Source organism: Schistocerca nitens, chromosome 3, assembly GCF_023898315.1.
Source record: "Schistocerca nitens isolate TAMUIC-IGC-003100 chromosome 3, iqSchNite1.1, whole genome shotgun sequence".
Classification (NCBI taxonomy): domain Eukaryota; kingdom Metazoa; phylum Arthropoda; class Insecta; order Orthoptera; family Acrididae; genus Schistocerca; species Schistocerca nitens.
Genome location: NC_064616.1, coordinates 652,094,322 through 652,109,553, shown reverse-complemented (window position 1 = coordinate 652,109,553; position 15,232 = coordinate 652,094,322). Strand labels below are relative to the sequence as shown.

At 40.2% G+C, this 15,232-nt stretch overlaps 1 protein-coding gene across 7 annotated transcripts in view; it reads right to left on the bottom strand.

The window, feature by feature from the left end:
• Positions 1 to 15,232, bottom strand: part of LOC126248617 (cAMP-regulated phosphoprotein 21) — a 1,051,584-nt gene that overhangs the window by 328,784 nt on the left and 707,568 nt on the right. For all 7 annotated transcript variants that reach the window (XM_049949775.1, XM_049949778.1, XM_049949781.1 and 4 more), the window contains one exon: positions 9,003 to 9,258. In XM_049949775.1, coding sequence (XP_049805732.1) covers positions 9,003 to 9,258 — 256 coding nt within the window. The remainder of the gene's footprint in view (positions 1 to 9,002; positions 9,259 to 15,232) is intronic.

Below are 15,232 nucleotides of genomic sequence, written 5' to 3'. Positions count from 1 at the left end.
CAGATTTATTTGTGTCAGTGTTGTGTCAATAACCACAGAACAGTGGTATATTTATTGTGTTATTCCTAGTTATAACACAATGCAGCATATGTTCCAGAATCCTACTGCAAATTGATGTCAGTGATATGTGTTGGTAATTAATCAGATTACTCCTCTTTCCTTTTATGAGTATTGGCATGACCTGTGCAAATTTACAGTCTTTCGGTACAGATCTTTTGTTGAATGAGTGGGTTGTATGTGATTGCTAAGCATGGGACTACTGTATCAGCGTATTCTGATGGGAACCTAACTGGTATAATATCTGGGCAGGAAGACTTGCCTTTGTTAAGTGATTTAAGCTGTGTTACTATACCAAGGATATCTACTTCTAAGTCACTCATATTGGCAGTTGTTTTTGATTTGAATTCTGGAATATTTACTTCAACTTCTTTGGCAAAGTAATTTCAGAAGACTTTGTTTAATAGCTTCACTTCAGCGGTACAATAATTGTGTAATGCACACAGTTTAGGTACTGATTGTATCAAGCTGCTAGTGTACTTCACATATGACTAGAATCTCTTAGAAATTTCTGTCAAGTGTCAAGACAGAGTTTTGTTGTGGAAACTATTAAATTCATCTCTAAGTTTTGAGCTTCAGTAAAATATCACCAGTGTAGGAGATTTTGTGTTTTTATAAATTTAGCATGCTTTTTTTGTTGTTTCTGCAATAGTGTTCTGACATATCCATCAACTCCCATTGACACTATTTCATTAAATTTTAACCATATCTGATTTAGCCGGCCCGTGTGGCTGTGCGGCTCTAGGCGCTTCAGTCTGGAACTGGGTGACCACTACGGTTGCAGGTTCGAATCCTGCCTGGGGCATGGATGTGTGTGATGTCCTTAGGTTAATTAGGTTTAAGTAGTTCTAAGTTCTAGGGGACTAATGACCTCAGATGTTAAGTCCCATAGTGCTCAGAGCCATTTGAATATCTGATCTACACTTACTAGTGAGATTGAAAGGAGTGGAGACAGTCTCTTAGAAAGGCATTTACAATATCTGCTTTTTTTAAGTAGATATATTTTGTGTCTGTTGTTTGTGGATTTGGATATTGCAGTGGCCAGTCTTGCTGCAATGACCTTGTAGTCATGATCTTGCAGTCAAGTATGTTTTCACAACCATTACAATTTGAATGGGCTCCTGAACTAAGTGCTCAAAATAATTTTCAGAAAAAGCATTTAGTACAACTTCTGATGATGCAAACATATTTGTATGACTGAGGCACCTGTTTGATATGGGATTCAAGTTTTCTTTGACATGTTCACCAACTGTGTCATCTTAGTTGGAGTGTCATTAAAAAGAACCAATTATTAATTTATTCTAGTTGCTAAGTATAATCTCTGCCCATACTAATTAACAGTACTATCTACTTCACTTTCACTACAAGATAAACTACTTTTAACAACAAACATGCCACCATCAACTGTATGTAATCTATCCTTTCTGAACACCATTAGGTCCTTTGTAAGAATTTTGGCTGAACTTATCTGTGGCTTTAGCCAGCTTGTGGTACCTATAAGGATTAAACCTTATTTGCTTTCTACTAATGCTTGGAGCCCTGGTTCTTTCCCTACACAACTACAACAATTTACAACTGTAATACTGATTGTTGCTATGTCTACCCACTTTCTGTGTTTATCCTGCACCCTTGGAGACTCCACACCACCTATGGCAAGTTGTGTTGACACCTGGTGACACTGACTGGAGGAGGAGAAGGAGCTGCCTCCTGAGGTGTGCAAGTCTTGGGGATGTGGTGACTGCTGTATTGCTTCATGAGACTACAACTGGTTGTGATGGTGCACCTTCTCCCTGTCATACCTGTGTGACATCCCTGATGCTCAGTGATTGTCTCCAAAGTCCCTGCGGTAACGTTTGAATGTGTTTCCATACAGTAGATCAGAGATGTGGGGTGTATCCTTGTTGTCACCCATGAATGGTGAGAGCAGATGCAGGAGGGTGTACAGTTGTCTGATGTGGACTACTTTAGCAATGATGTGACCATTGACTGGTATTGTCTGTAACTGTTAAGCAATAAGGTTACTGCTGCCTACATTGACATCTCTCCCATGGCATTTGATATTTGTTGTTTGTATGTGTGAACCATTCTTCCTATGTCTCCATTAGATGCTATGTGAAATGATGCCACTGTGATCTCCGGTACGTCAGATTCTGCATATATTTCGGATGTAAACCGGAGGCCACTGTCGATTATTACAGTGCTAATATTTTTGTCCGTCCACAGAAGGTTGCCTCTGTGATGGTGGGAGTCTTATTAACCATGTAAAGGTAATTAAACAATGTATCCACCACTAGGAGCCACATCAAATTTATGAAAGGCATAGTGAAGTCCATGTGCATCCTATCTTGTGGGTCATGGTGCAAAGCTTTGTGGTGAAGGTACCTGATGTTCAGCATACCTGTTATATTCATATGCCAGATGCTTGATGGCACTGTTGATCTGCAGCTTATACATATGTCAGTATGTTCTTCATGTGTGTCATTCCCTAGTAGCCCTGATGTAGAACAAGCAACATTTGACACCTCCATGAGTGTAAAATCATTACATGGATTATGTTGCAATCTGCAGGCAGTAGTATAACTTCATCAACAACAAAAAGGAAATCATTCAAGTGAAAGGTTGTCTGCAGTGGGGAAGTTGTAGGGGCTGATTACTTTGGAAGTCAGTCTGGATGAAACCAGTGCAGGATGTGCTGAAGCACTGAACATTGTCTTGTGTCATAGGCTCGCTTGGTGTATGTTTTGGGAAAGTGTCACACAGCATCATGCACTGACAAGTTGATTTGGAAGCAGACCACTGCCCTAGTATCTAAAGCTTTGTTGGGTAGGTGGAGCAATGTGTCAGCATTATTGTGTTTAGTTGTGGACTTATAGAGAACTTAATAGTCATAGCTACTGAGGGCCATAATTGCAGGCACTGTGTTGTTCACTCTGATAGCCTATCATTTGGCCTGAATGTTGCCAGAAAAGGCTTATGATTAGTGATTAGGTGGAAGGGTGCTCCTAGAGACAGTTGTGGAATTCTCATTATACACAGGAATAATGCCTCTTTGTATGTGTTAGCATTTTTAAGCATATTTGTTTGCCTGTAGAACACCTTCAGTATTATTTTTAGATAGTACTTGCCCTATGCAATACGATGATGCATTGACTGCCGAGATCAGTGGTCAGCAGGTTGACATGGTGGTGGGCATAAGGCAGGTTGGAGATATTCCTTCAGTTTTTTGTTGATTGTCACAGACCAGTCTCCATCTGAATTGTGCACTACTCTATAGCTGATGTAGGGGATAGGCACTGGTAATTGCATGTGGATTAAATTTAGCATAATGCTTTGTTTTGCCCATGAAAAATCGTAACTGTGTTACATTCTTGGATGTTCTCAGACTGTTGGTGGTTTCTAAAAGATTTTCCAAAGGATAGGATGCCATTTTTGTTCAGTATGTGACCCAACATTTCAGTTCTATCAGGAAGAATTTGCTTAAGTTGCATCTCTGCACAGCTGCCTACACTTTTTTGAACAAGATGTGTAGATTCGGCATGTATTTCTGTTGATTAGCTCCTGTGATGTCCAAATAGTTTATGTATGACAGTACGTCTCTCATCAATTTTTCTAAATGTCATGGAGCAGCACTAGTTCACTACTGATGCTGACATGCAAGTACCGAAACTGGTGGATAGTGAATGCTGTTTCAACCACAGCTACCATCTGAGACTTCTCCTAAGAGTATCTGCAGGTATGAATCTATGAGGTCAATCTCTGAGAACAACTGGATGGCAGAAAGCTTCTTTGGTGTGTGGAATGAAATAAATGTCACTAACTGCTTGTGAATCAACTGTTACTTTGAAGTCAGTGGAAAAGATTCAGTTTCACATTTTATTTTTATATGATCACTGGTGGTGTTTCCCATAGACTGGAAGGGATTTGTCTAAGAATGCCCTGCTGCTATAATCAGTCCAAGCCAGCTTTAACTGCCTATTTTAATGTGGATGGAATAAACTGAGCACAAAAGAAAAGGGGGACAGCTGATGGCTTTAAAGTGATGTGGTTAGTTGCTCGGCCTTGTCTGGGTGAAAATATGGGAGAAAATTCATTACACAGTGCCTCTAGCAATTAGGATAGAATTGTGGCCCAAATGAGGTTTACTGTATTAGTGATAATAATCCAAAAAGCTGAAAAGGTATTTTTTTGAAATCCACAAATATTGTCTACCACTAGGAACCTTTTATACCTTCATGATTAGTTTTTTCTACTTCGGTAAATTATGCAGCACTTACATAATCATTCACCTACATCACTAGTCTCCTTTTCAAAAGATGGCCTGTTTTGCCTGGTATTTTGTTTGTTTGACCCTGTAATTGCAATCTGAGTAATTGTTTCCAACAAAATATTGATTATAAAGTAAATTCTCATATTTAAATCTACATTTTTTCATTTTTAAACTGTAGGGGTGGGTCTTAATTCTATTTAATATATTTATGCTTAAAATTTCTGCCAGTGGTTAATAAGTAGAGCTTTTTTTAGATCAGTATTTAGTTTTGTTCTACAACTTGAGTTGATAGTTGGATTTTTAATGCTTTAAGACTGATGTATTCTCCACTTATTGTATTATATTATACTATTCATAGCTCATGAAGATGGTTGTTGAGATCTAAATAGCCAGCAGCTTAGCCCAAATATAGGATATATTAAGTTATGTCTCTTGATGAACTAAAAAGAATGGATGATCTTCAGATTAAAGTTTCCAACACAATACATTTCATGACATGGCAAACTTGTCTCAAGTATGAAAAGCATGCATCTTTTTGGAATTTTGTACCAGGTGCTTATAATTAAACTGATGGTGTTCCAAGTGCTGCAGTGTGAGCTGTATACATTGCAGGACCCTCAAACATCATATGAATGTTCATTAATCAGTGTGCTCATGGAGTATGCTGGGAAAAAAATCATTCCACTTTCTGCCTCCAGGTGAAAATATGGTGCTGTACGCTGACAGAATGTGAAATGTTTCCTGTTTTGATGTCAGTATGCTCACTGTTGCTTGGTAATGCATGTTGATTTCCTTTGTGAAGTGACTGTTGGTGCAAAGGGTTAAGAAGGTTTGATGTTTTCCATACAAAATGCAATGGCTATTAGATGGAAGACTGTGCACTGCTGGTAATGTTGTTTTATCAGAACAACAATAACAGCAGCTCTGCATTGTGATAATATCACTCACAGAAACAGCTGCGAAGAGGCTGATGTAAATAAATGGGCTAAGGAATATGATCAAGAAATTTGAAAAACAGGTGAATAAAGTGGTGCACCAGAGAGAGGGAGGTGGTCAATTCCCATCAAGTTGTTGATGAAGTTGCTATAGCTATAGTTGAATGCACAGTACATCCCCCAAATTCTGCAACTTATGCTTCAGCTGTGTCACAGGAATTGTCTCTCCCCTGATCAACAATTAAAAAGATTTTGCAGTGCAGTTTACACTTGTATCCTTACAATATCCAGACTGTGCACCAAACGAAGCCGCAAGATAGGCTACAATGCCATGACTGCCCTTTGTTTTCTGGTATGGATGGACAAGGCGCATTTTACTCTGCACAGTGATGAAAATGTACAGAACTGTCCCATATGGGTGTCTACTCTATCCCATGTTGTGCAGGAACATGCACTGCACTCAGCTTATGTGACTGTATGGTGTGTCTTTAGAAGCTCCTTCATTCCCGGTCAATTTTTCTTCAGGGAGATGACACCTCAAGGCTTGTTACATGTACAGAAACATGTGCACATTATGAAGACTTCCTTGTGCAACATAATTCCAGCTTTGCAAGAATGAAACTGTGTCCACACTACTACTTTCATCCAAGATGAGGTGACACTACATGTCGCTTGTCAGGTGAAATATTTGCTTCAAGAAACCTTCGGTACTGACCTATCATCTCTAGACAACTTCAAGATGTGTGACCTTCCAGATCTCCTGATGTAAATCCAAGTGACTTCTGGTTGTGGTGATATCTGAAAGATTGTGTCTATAAGAGTTGTATCTGGACTCTTCCTGATTTCAAGGACAGCATACAATGACATTACACTGGATATGCTGCAAGCAACTATTGATCATGCTGTGTTACAGATGCTTCATATTGCTGAGTCAGGTGAGCATGTGAATACATGTTGTAACTTGTGATAATATCCTGATAAATGTTTCAGTACTACTGTTATCATGTGTTTGATTGTTACTCCCCTTTTCCTGCATCTGAACCACATTCTGACTGCTTACAGTAACATACACTCCTGGAAATGGAAAAAAGAACACATTGACACCGGTGTGTCAGACCCACCATACTTGCTCGGACACTGCGAGAGGGCTGTACAAGCAATGATCACACGCATGGCACAGCGGACACACCAGGAACCGCGGTGTTGGCCGTCGAATGGCGCTAGCTGCGCAGCATTTGTGCACCGCCGCCGTCAGTGTCAGCCAGTTTGCTGTGGCATACGGAGCTCCATCGCAGTCTTTAACACTGGTAGCATGCAGTGACAGCGTGGACGTGAACCGTATGTGCAGTTGACGGACTTTGAGCGAGGGCGTATAGTGGGCATGCGGGAGGCCGGGTGGACGTACCGCCAAATTGCTCAACACGTGGGGCGTGAGGTCTCCACAGTACATCGATGTTGTCGCCAGTGGTCGGCGGAAGGTGCACGTGCCCGTCGACCTGGGACCGGACCGCAGCGACGCACGGATGCACGCCAAGACCGTAGGATCCAACGCAGTGCCGTAGGGGACCGCACCGCCACTTCCCAGCAAATTAGGGACACTGTTGCTCCTGGGGTATTGGCGAGGACCATTCGGAACCGTCTCCATGAAGCTGGGCTACGGTCCCGCACACCGTTAGGCTGTCTTCCGCTCACGCCCCAACATCGTGCAGCCCGCCTCCAGTGGTGTCGCGACAGGCGTGAATGGAGGGACGAATGGAGATGTGTCGTCTTCAGCGATGAGAGTCGCTTCTGCCTTGGTGCCAATGATGGTCGTATGCGTGTTTGGCGCCGTGCAGGTGAGCGCCACAATCAGGACTGCATACGACCGAGGCACACAGGGCCAACACCCGGCATCATGGTGTGGGGAGCGATCTCCTACACTGGCCGTACACCACTGGTGATCGTCGAGGGGACACTGAATAGTGCACGGTACATCCAAACCGTCATCGAACCCATCGTTCTACCATTCCTAGACCGGCAAGGGAACTTGCTGTTCCAACAGGACAATGCACGTCCGCATGTATCCCGTGCCACCCAACGTGCTCTAGAAGGTGTAAGTCAACTACCCTGGCCAGCAAGATCTCCGGATCTGTCCCCCATTGAGCATGTTTGGGACTGGATGAAGCGTCGTCTCACGCGGTCTGCACGTCCAGCACGAACGCTGGTCCAACTGAGGTGCCAGGTGGAAATGGCATGGCAAGCCGTTCCACAGGACTACATCCAGCATCTCTACGATCGTCTCCATGGGATAATAGCAGCCTGCATTGCTGCGAAAGGTGGATATACACTGTACTAGTGCTGACATTGTGCATGCTCTGTTGCCTGTGTCTATGTGCCTGTGGTTCTGTCAGTGTGATCATGTGATGTATCTGACCCCAGGAATGTGTCAATAAAGTTTCCCCTTCCTGGGACAATGAATTCACGGTGTTCTTATTTCAATTTCCAGGAGTGTATTTTCACCTAATGGCAAAAAGTGGAACAATTTTTTTTTTTCAGTATATTCCATGAGTGCATCATGTGATGGGGAAATGTGGGACAATTATTTTTTCAATATGTTCCATGAGTGCACCAATTGATGAACATACCTGTGTTGTTTCAGCATTTGTAATGTATATGGCCCACACTGCAGTACGCAATACTCTGTCAGTTTAACTATAACCACACAGTATACATTGATAGAATGAGGAATACAGAACCTTAGTAAAACATGTAAGTGACACTATATATTTAAGCCAAAGGCCTAAACGAAAATGGATATAACATGTTTAGACTTGGCTGAAAGTTCATGACATTGTAGCCTGCATATTTTACATTCTCAAAGAAATCCAAAAAACCTGCTGCTAAGAAAGAGCAGCCACCTAGAATTGTATCAATTATTTTTGATTTTCTTGTCAGCAGAAAATCTATTAAGCATTCAAAGCTCTGTGACTATACAGTGCATGAAACTGATGAGAGTGAACCAACATATAAAGAGTTTGCGTAAGTTCAACTACAACAAATCAAAGTTAGTTACAGCAGTAAGGTAAACTTGCAAAATACTACACCTTCTTAACTCACTGGTCTAGCACAATCCAGGAGAAGTTTTCAGTCTGTCATATTTTAAATTTTCCTCATGTTACATATACCTACCTTAATGCATTAGAGTATTGAAATGGTATCAGTGACAAATAATGATGAATTGTAACATACGAAGTTTTTGTTATATTCAAGGAAGTAGCAATCTTTCTTTGAATTTATAGTAAATACTGCAGAAATGTGGAAAGTGAAGAACTACTACTCACTGCTCTTGTTAAAATTCAGAGAGATATAAAGCATGGTAAAATTAAAGATAAAATTGGCATGCATTGTTATAAAGATTCAAACATGCTATCAGTGTGTTCTCATACTAACTGGTACAATTTTTTGTGAACATGCCAAGTTTTACAGTATTAAAACATGGACTTGAAGAAAAATTAAATTAATATAATTTTAAGAAACTTTAATGAGCATTTGTTGAAAAGGTTATAACCCTTGGCTAATGTGATAGGTGTCGAGACTTCACACTAATACCCAAGAACTGCAGCTGTATTGTAGCATATGAGCATGAATTGCAGTTAAAAAACCCTAAGGAAATCGAGTTTAAGGCGAATGCAGAAAGCAACCATATGAAACTGTGAACCTACATGTTAAACTGTACTAGTAACAACTGTAAGAGTGGTACTTACCTTCATGCTGTTACAATCTTCAAATGAGTTGGAATCCCTCTTTAGGATTGATCTTCTTGGTTCCTCAGGGAAAAGTAAGTCCTCACGTAAATGTTCTCGGAATTTCATCTCAGGAACTCTGGTACTTTTGGTTTTATTGACAATTACACTGCATCCTGTAGGGTCTACATTATGTTCCATCCCAAAATAAGCAGCAACTCTGTGTACAAGCATTCTCTGATAGGATGACATGGGTGGAAATTTATGATGTGTGCGCCTGAAAAGAAATTGTTTAAAAATCACAAATTGTGGTATGATATATTACCCAGAAACTTAAACTAGAGTATTTCTTTCTGATCAACACTGTGAACCTAATGAGTGGAACTACCAAGGTGGCATTGTGTTTCACATGCCACATTGACCTGAATAGTTCACTGTCACTGACCTGTAATTTGAATTTTTACAGCCAATATCAACAGTGGAATTATAACATATATTAGCAGTGCATCAAACTTGCCAATCACCACTGTTAGGTGACTTTGATAGGCCATGCATTTGGTTGTTGTTAATCTAGAGAGGTAACACTTTGACCCAAATGACTAATAACCAGTTACATAAATGTACTGCAGAGGTTGCATTATCTACCACCTTTCTGGATCAGTTGCTATCATATAGACTCCTTACAATGGATCTGAGTTGTTATTTTTTGGAAAGATTTAGGCTTATCATAGTACATACAATTGACAATTATGACATTGGCCTTGGACTTTCCAGGACAGAGATCAGGAAATGTATTTGGAGTTGGTCACAATGGACTGGCTGTTTTCAAGTACAGTGTATTTGTGTGTGTAATGTGATGTGTCTTAAATGGAGTTAGTACTTAAAATAATGGATCATAAACACAGCTATGCTTAAGTTTTTGTAAGTTCAAGGACAGCACTGTCAAGAGCAGAAACTGTTGTATCAGAAGCAGTTACAGTTGTTATAATGGTAACACCAAACAAGATGCAGCTCTTGCTAGTACCAAACACATAAGCATCATATCCAGTTCTGCTGAATTTCACAGTGTTCAACAAGACTACAGGGGATTTGCTGGATGTAATACTTCGTGGACATAATCAGCCCACCATCTGTTAAACCTCAATCAATTTTATTTGATTCCACAGGGAAGGTTTACTTTACATGAACCCCCATAACTTTAAAGCAAATTGATTTGGCATGTTCCTTGATACCTCAATCAATTTCATTTGGTTCCACACCGAAGGTTTACTTTTCATGAACCTCCATTACTACAAAAGAATTTGACATGGCACTTTCCATGATACCTTCCACAGATTATATTGTGCTGCCTGATAAAATAAGGACTAGCAATATCAGCTTTCAGGAAATTGCTACACAGCTGAGGTTTGTTAGATCATACCATGATATTAATTTTGACCATATGATTTCAGGACTAATTTATTGACTCGTGATGATGTGTTATGCCCAAACTGGATATAATCACCTGAGGTTAAAGAAAGTGACAAATGTTTTCTGTACATTGACCCACACTTGGTGGGACACACTGGCAAAATGCTCACCGTGCATTTATTATTGATGTATCTCAATTAGTTTATGCTGCAATCTTTCATCATAGTAACATAAAGTTAGCATTCATAAAACCAGTCAAACTAAATACTGCTGTGTTAGAATATGTACTGAAGCAATGCCTTCACACAGACCAATGTTCTTTTTTGGAAGCAATGGAATACATACAAACACACATACACATACACACACACACACTTACACACACACAGAAGGTCTGCTAGAAAAGTATTCCACCTTTTTTTTTGTGTGTGAACATGTGATGGATTTGAATGTAGTGCACTTACATGAGCCAACCTTGAACCTCTGTGTGCATGCATGAATTTTTTCCCACCTGTCGATAGTGTCAGTTGCAGCCATGCAGCAGTTGAGTGAGGCAGTGTGAGGTGCTCATGTCAGTTTTTCATTGCAAGGGAAATTACAGAATGACTGGAGCAGTGCTACTGCATCAAAGTCTACCAGAAAGTGAGTGACAGCCACGTAGAAACCATTCAGAAGATTCAGATGGCTTCTGCTGATAATGCTATGAGCATCACACAGATTAAGGAGTGGTACAACCAGTTTAAAGACAGCTGCACATCATACGAGAGCAAGCCACACTCCAGTCAGCCATCAGTACATAAAAATGACCAGGTCATTGCCAAAGCAAACACTGTGGTAAAGTGGGACCATCTTGTGAATCTCATAGAAATTGTAGAAGAGGTGGGCATCAGCACTTTTTTGGCACATTCCATTGTGACTGTAGATTCAGGTACGAGGAGAGTGTCAGTGAAATTCACACTGAAACTGCTGATGGCAGAGCAAAAGCAACTTCATGCTGAAGTCTCACATGACATGCTGGACTCCACAAACAGTGACCCCAACTTTATGGACACCATAATCACTGGTGATAAGTCCTGGGCATACAGGTACAACCTGGAAACCAAATCCCAGTCAACACAATGAAACATCAAAGAAGGCCCACAAAGTCTGCAGCAATGTCAAAGTGATGCTGACTGCTTTGTTTGACTCCCACAGTGTACCATGAGTACGCACCACAGGGTCAAAGAGTATTCCAGGGATGCCCTCCATTGTCTTCATGTAGCTGTGCATTGCAAGAGACTGGACTTGTGGTCAACAGGAAATTGGCACCTCCATAATGACAATGTTCCAGCTCATTCATCACACTTGATTTAGACATTTTTTGGCGAGAAACAAGATTTCTGTGCTTCAACAGGTTCCTTACTCTCCTGATTTGGCCCCCTGAAACTTCTGGCTGTTCCCCAAACTCAAGAGGCTACTGAGAGGAACATGACTTCAGACAACAAAGGACATTATGGCAGCAATGACAGCTGAGCCAAACTCCATTCCAAAAGAGGCTTTCTCGGCACGCTTCCACCAATGGCAGCACCAGTGGGAGAAGTGTGTGGAGCCCCAAGGGAAGTACCTTGCAGGTGACTGGGCGTTCAATGCTCCAGGTGAACCAGTTTTTTTCCCTTGCCAAAGAGCAGATAATTTTCTAACAGACCTTGTATGTACTACATCTCCTAAACTACTGGATCATTTTCAACCAAACTTGATACATATCTTTAAAGAACCACTGTGGAAGTAAAAACCACCTACCTGTCAAAGGAGTGAGGCTGGGGGTGAAAACGAATAGCCCACGATGCAAAAATAGGCAGAATATATTCATTTAGTGTTTGATAATGAGAGCACATAGTGACTTGCAACCAACTTTATACATAACTTCAAAACTTTATGAGATTGTTCTTGCTGATGCCTCCCTCAAAATCATGAAAGGCAAAAACTTCATTGCTTACTATAGTTTTGCTGTTAATGCAGGAAAACTCCTGCATCATGCATGCTTTTTTAGTTTATTAATTCCTTACAGTTAATTCTATTCACAACATGTTTTCTAGACAGTATCCACATATACCATGGGCGTACTTGCAAAATTATATCACTGTATGATGCATAGTTCAGGAGATATGACATCATAAACATTGAGCTGTGTGAAAATGATACTGCGGGGCAAAATTTGCTAGAGATACATGTGAAATATGTTGAATTATTTGATATGTGCATGAGGGTAAAGCCACAGGTAAAAAGTGATATGTGATTCCTAAACTCCTGGACTGATTTCAGTGTAACTTGGTAATCATATTACTTACTATCTGAAAAGAAATGCTGTGAGTATAAGAACCAGAAAACTCCTATTGGGGTCAGAATGATAACCTGGAGAGAGAATGTGGTAGAAGGAGATGGACAGACAGACAGGGGGAAAAAGGAGATCAAGAGAGAGGGGGAAGGAGGAGATGGGCAGGGTTGGGGAGGGGGGGGGGGGAGTGGACGAGGCGGACAGAGAGGGGGAGGAAGATATGAAATGATAGAAGACTGGAATAAATACATACCCTGGCAAGGCCAGGTACTTAGCTAGTACTAAATAAATGTTAGATGCAAATACATATAAACTGGACTTGTGGTCATCATATTAAAAAAATACATACTTTAACAGCACATGTTAATGTTACTGTCTACTTCAATACAGCTGATATTTCTGTAGAGTTTTGATCCACAACTAGCAAGAATTTCTCTAAAGTATTGATCTTTACATGGTGTGAAAACTTTAGACATAAAATAAAACTATTTGTGTTAGTGTTATTTTGCACTGTGTTAATGTTATTCATCTCAGTGCAACTATTTATTACATATACTGTCAATTTTTGCTATGATAATGTTGTTTATAGTTTGTTTTCTAGGTTACTGTAAATGTTCACAAAAGAAAATGACCCTGTTTGTCAGCTGAGAGAATACATGAAACATGTTGGTAATTTTTACAACTTACTTTTGTTGTTGGTTGTTGTGATTAAACCATGAAAACAGACTCGGACGTGCTGCAGATATTGTCAGGAACAGTTTTCAGAGTTGTTCATGATGACCTGATTACTTTCAAGGACATTTCATTTTAATGTGTGCTTTATTTTATGTTACACATCATTTGCCATGACTTTTAGGCTGTATGCAGGTAGTTTAACTTCCCTTAATTAACAGAGTAATATCTTCAATGATGGTCTACTTTCTGAGTTAATTATTCTAAAACTGTTGTTGTGAACAAGTTTGAGACAGAGAAATTCTGTTTGCTCGTCTCAGAGTCAACTGGTCTACCAGTATCAGTTAAAACAAATAAGAAATTACTCAGATAAAGTTATTTAATCCTCATGATACCTCCTAATGTGTAAGCACATGGCTACCTGTATAATTTTCAGCCTATTTATCTGTTAGTTAAATTTCTAACTTCATAACAACTTCTCTAAAACAGAAGTAATAAAACATAACAATTACAACAACAGACCAGAGCTCAACATTAAGGAACGTGTTGAGTGTCAAAGAAGGATGTAGCACTGTCTACAATGAATGCAATTAAAGAAGGGAGAAACAAGAAAGTACCAGGCCCAGACAATATATACAAGGCATGTCTTAAAGACTCCCTTGACAGCAGAGAGAAACTATGGAAGGGCCTGAACAAGTGCCTTCAGGTAGGAATTTTCCCTGTCTTTGAAACAGAAACAACAAAGATCCCATACAAAGGGAAAGGAGACAGGGCATCCCCAAATTCATCCAGAGGGATGGCACTAGAAAACAATTCTCTCAGAATAGTAAAAAAAAGTACTCAACAAAAGACTACTCAATAAAGTCAAGGGGCCGGCTGCTGTGGCCGAGGGGTTCTAGGCACTTCAGTACAGAAGTGCCCTGCTGCTACGGTTGCAGGTTCAAATCCTGCCTCGGGCATGGCTGCGTGTAATGTCCTCAGGTTAGTTAGGTTTAAATAGGTCTAAGTCTAGGGGTCTCATGATCTCAGATGTTAAGTCCCATAGTGCTCAGAGCCATTTGAACCATTTTTGATGTCAAGGGAAATATCCTGGAATGCCAGGTTGGCTTTACAAATGGCAGGAGCACATTACAGACAGTGAAATACTTAATGCACCAGATATAAGACACACTGAGACACCAAAGAGGAAAGTACTAGCAGTCTTCATAAATCACAGGAAAGTGTTCAACTCTGTAAATAAACAAAAACTAATGGAGAAACTGAAAAGAATGACCACAAAAGGAGACCCACAAATGAGAACAATCAAGGCACACCGTCAACAAAATCTGATCAAAACACAATAATGTTAAAAGTCTCAGAGAAAATTATACAGATGAATGAAGTTCTCCAAGGAGATCCTAAAAGTCCAGTACTGTTCAACATCTATGCAGCAGATGTGACAAACATAAGAGAGGAAGACTCAAAAGCATAAATGTTTCTATATGTAGACAATATGGTGATAGGATCAGTAGTAACAGAGGATGTACAGGGTGCACTGCAAAGACTAGAAGCTTCGACAAAGGAAACTAACCTAAAAGTAAATCAAGAGAAGACAGTTCAATTGTCTTTCAAGAAGGGAGGAAGAACATCACCCAAAGACAGCGTGTCTCTGTACAATGAAATGCTACAAATAGTAGGGGAATATAAACACCTGGGAATTACAGAAAAATGATTCAGTATCCATATTCAATGAAGAGCAGCAGCCATCAAAGCCTCATTGAATATCTTGAACATAACCAATCTATCAACAAGCACAGAGATGACACAGCTCAAAGCAGCACTGGTGCTAGTCATAAAATATGGAACAGAGATTATG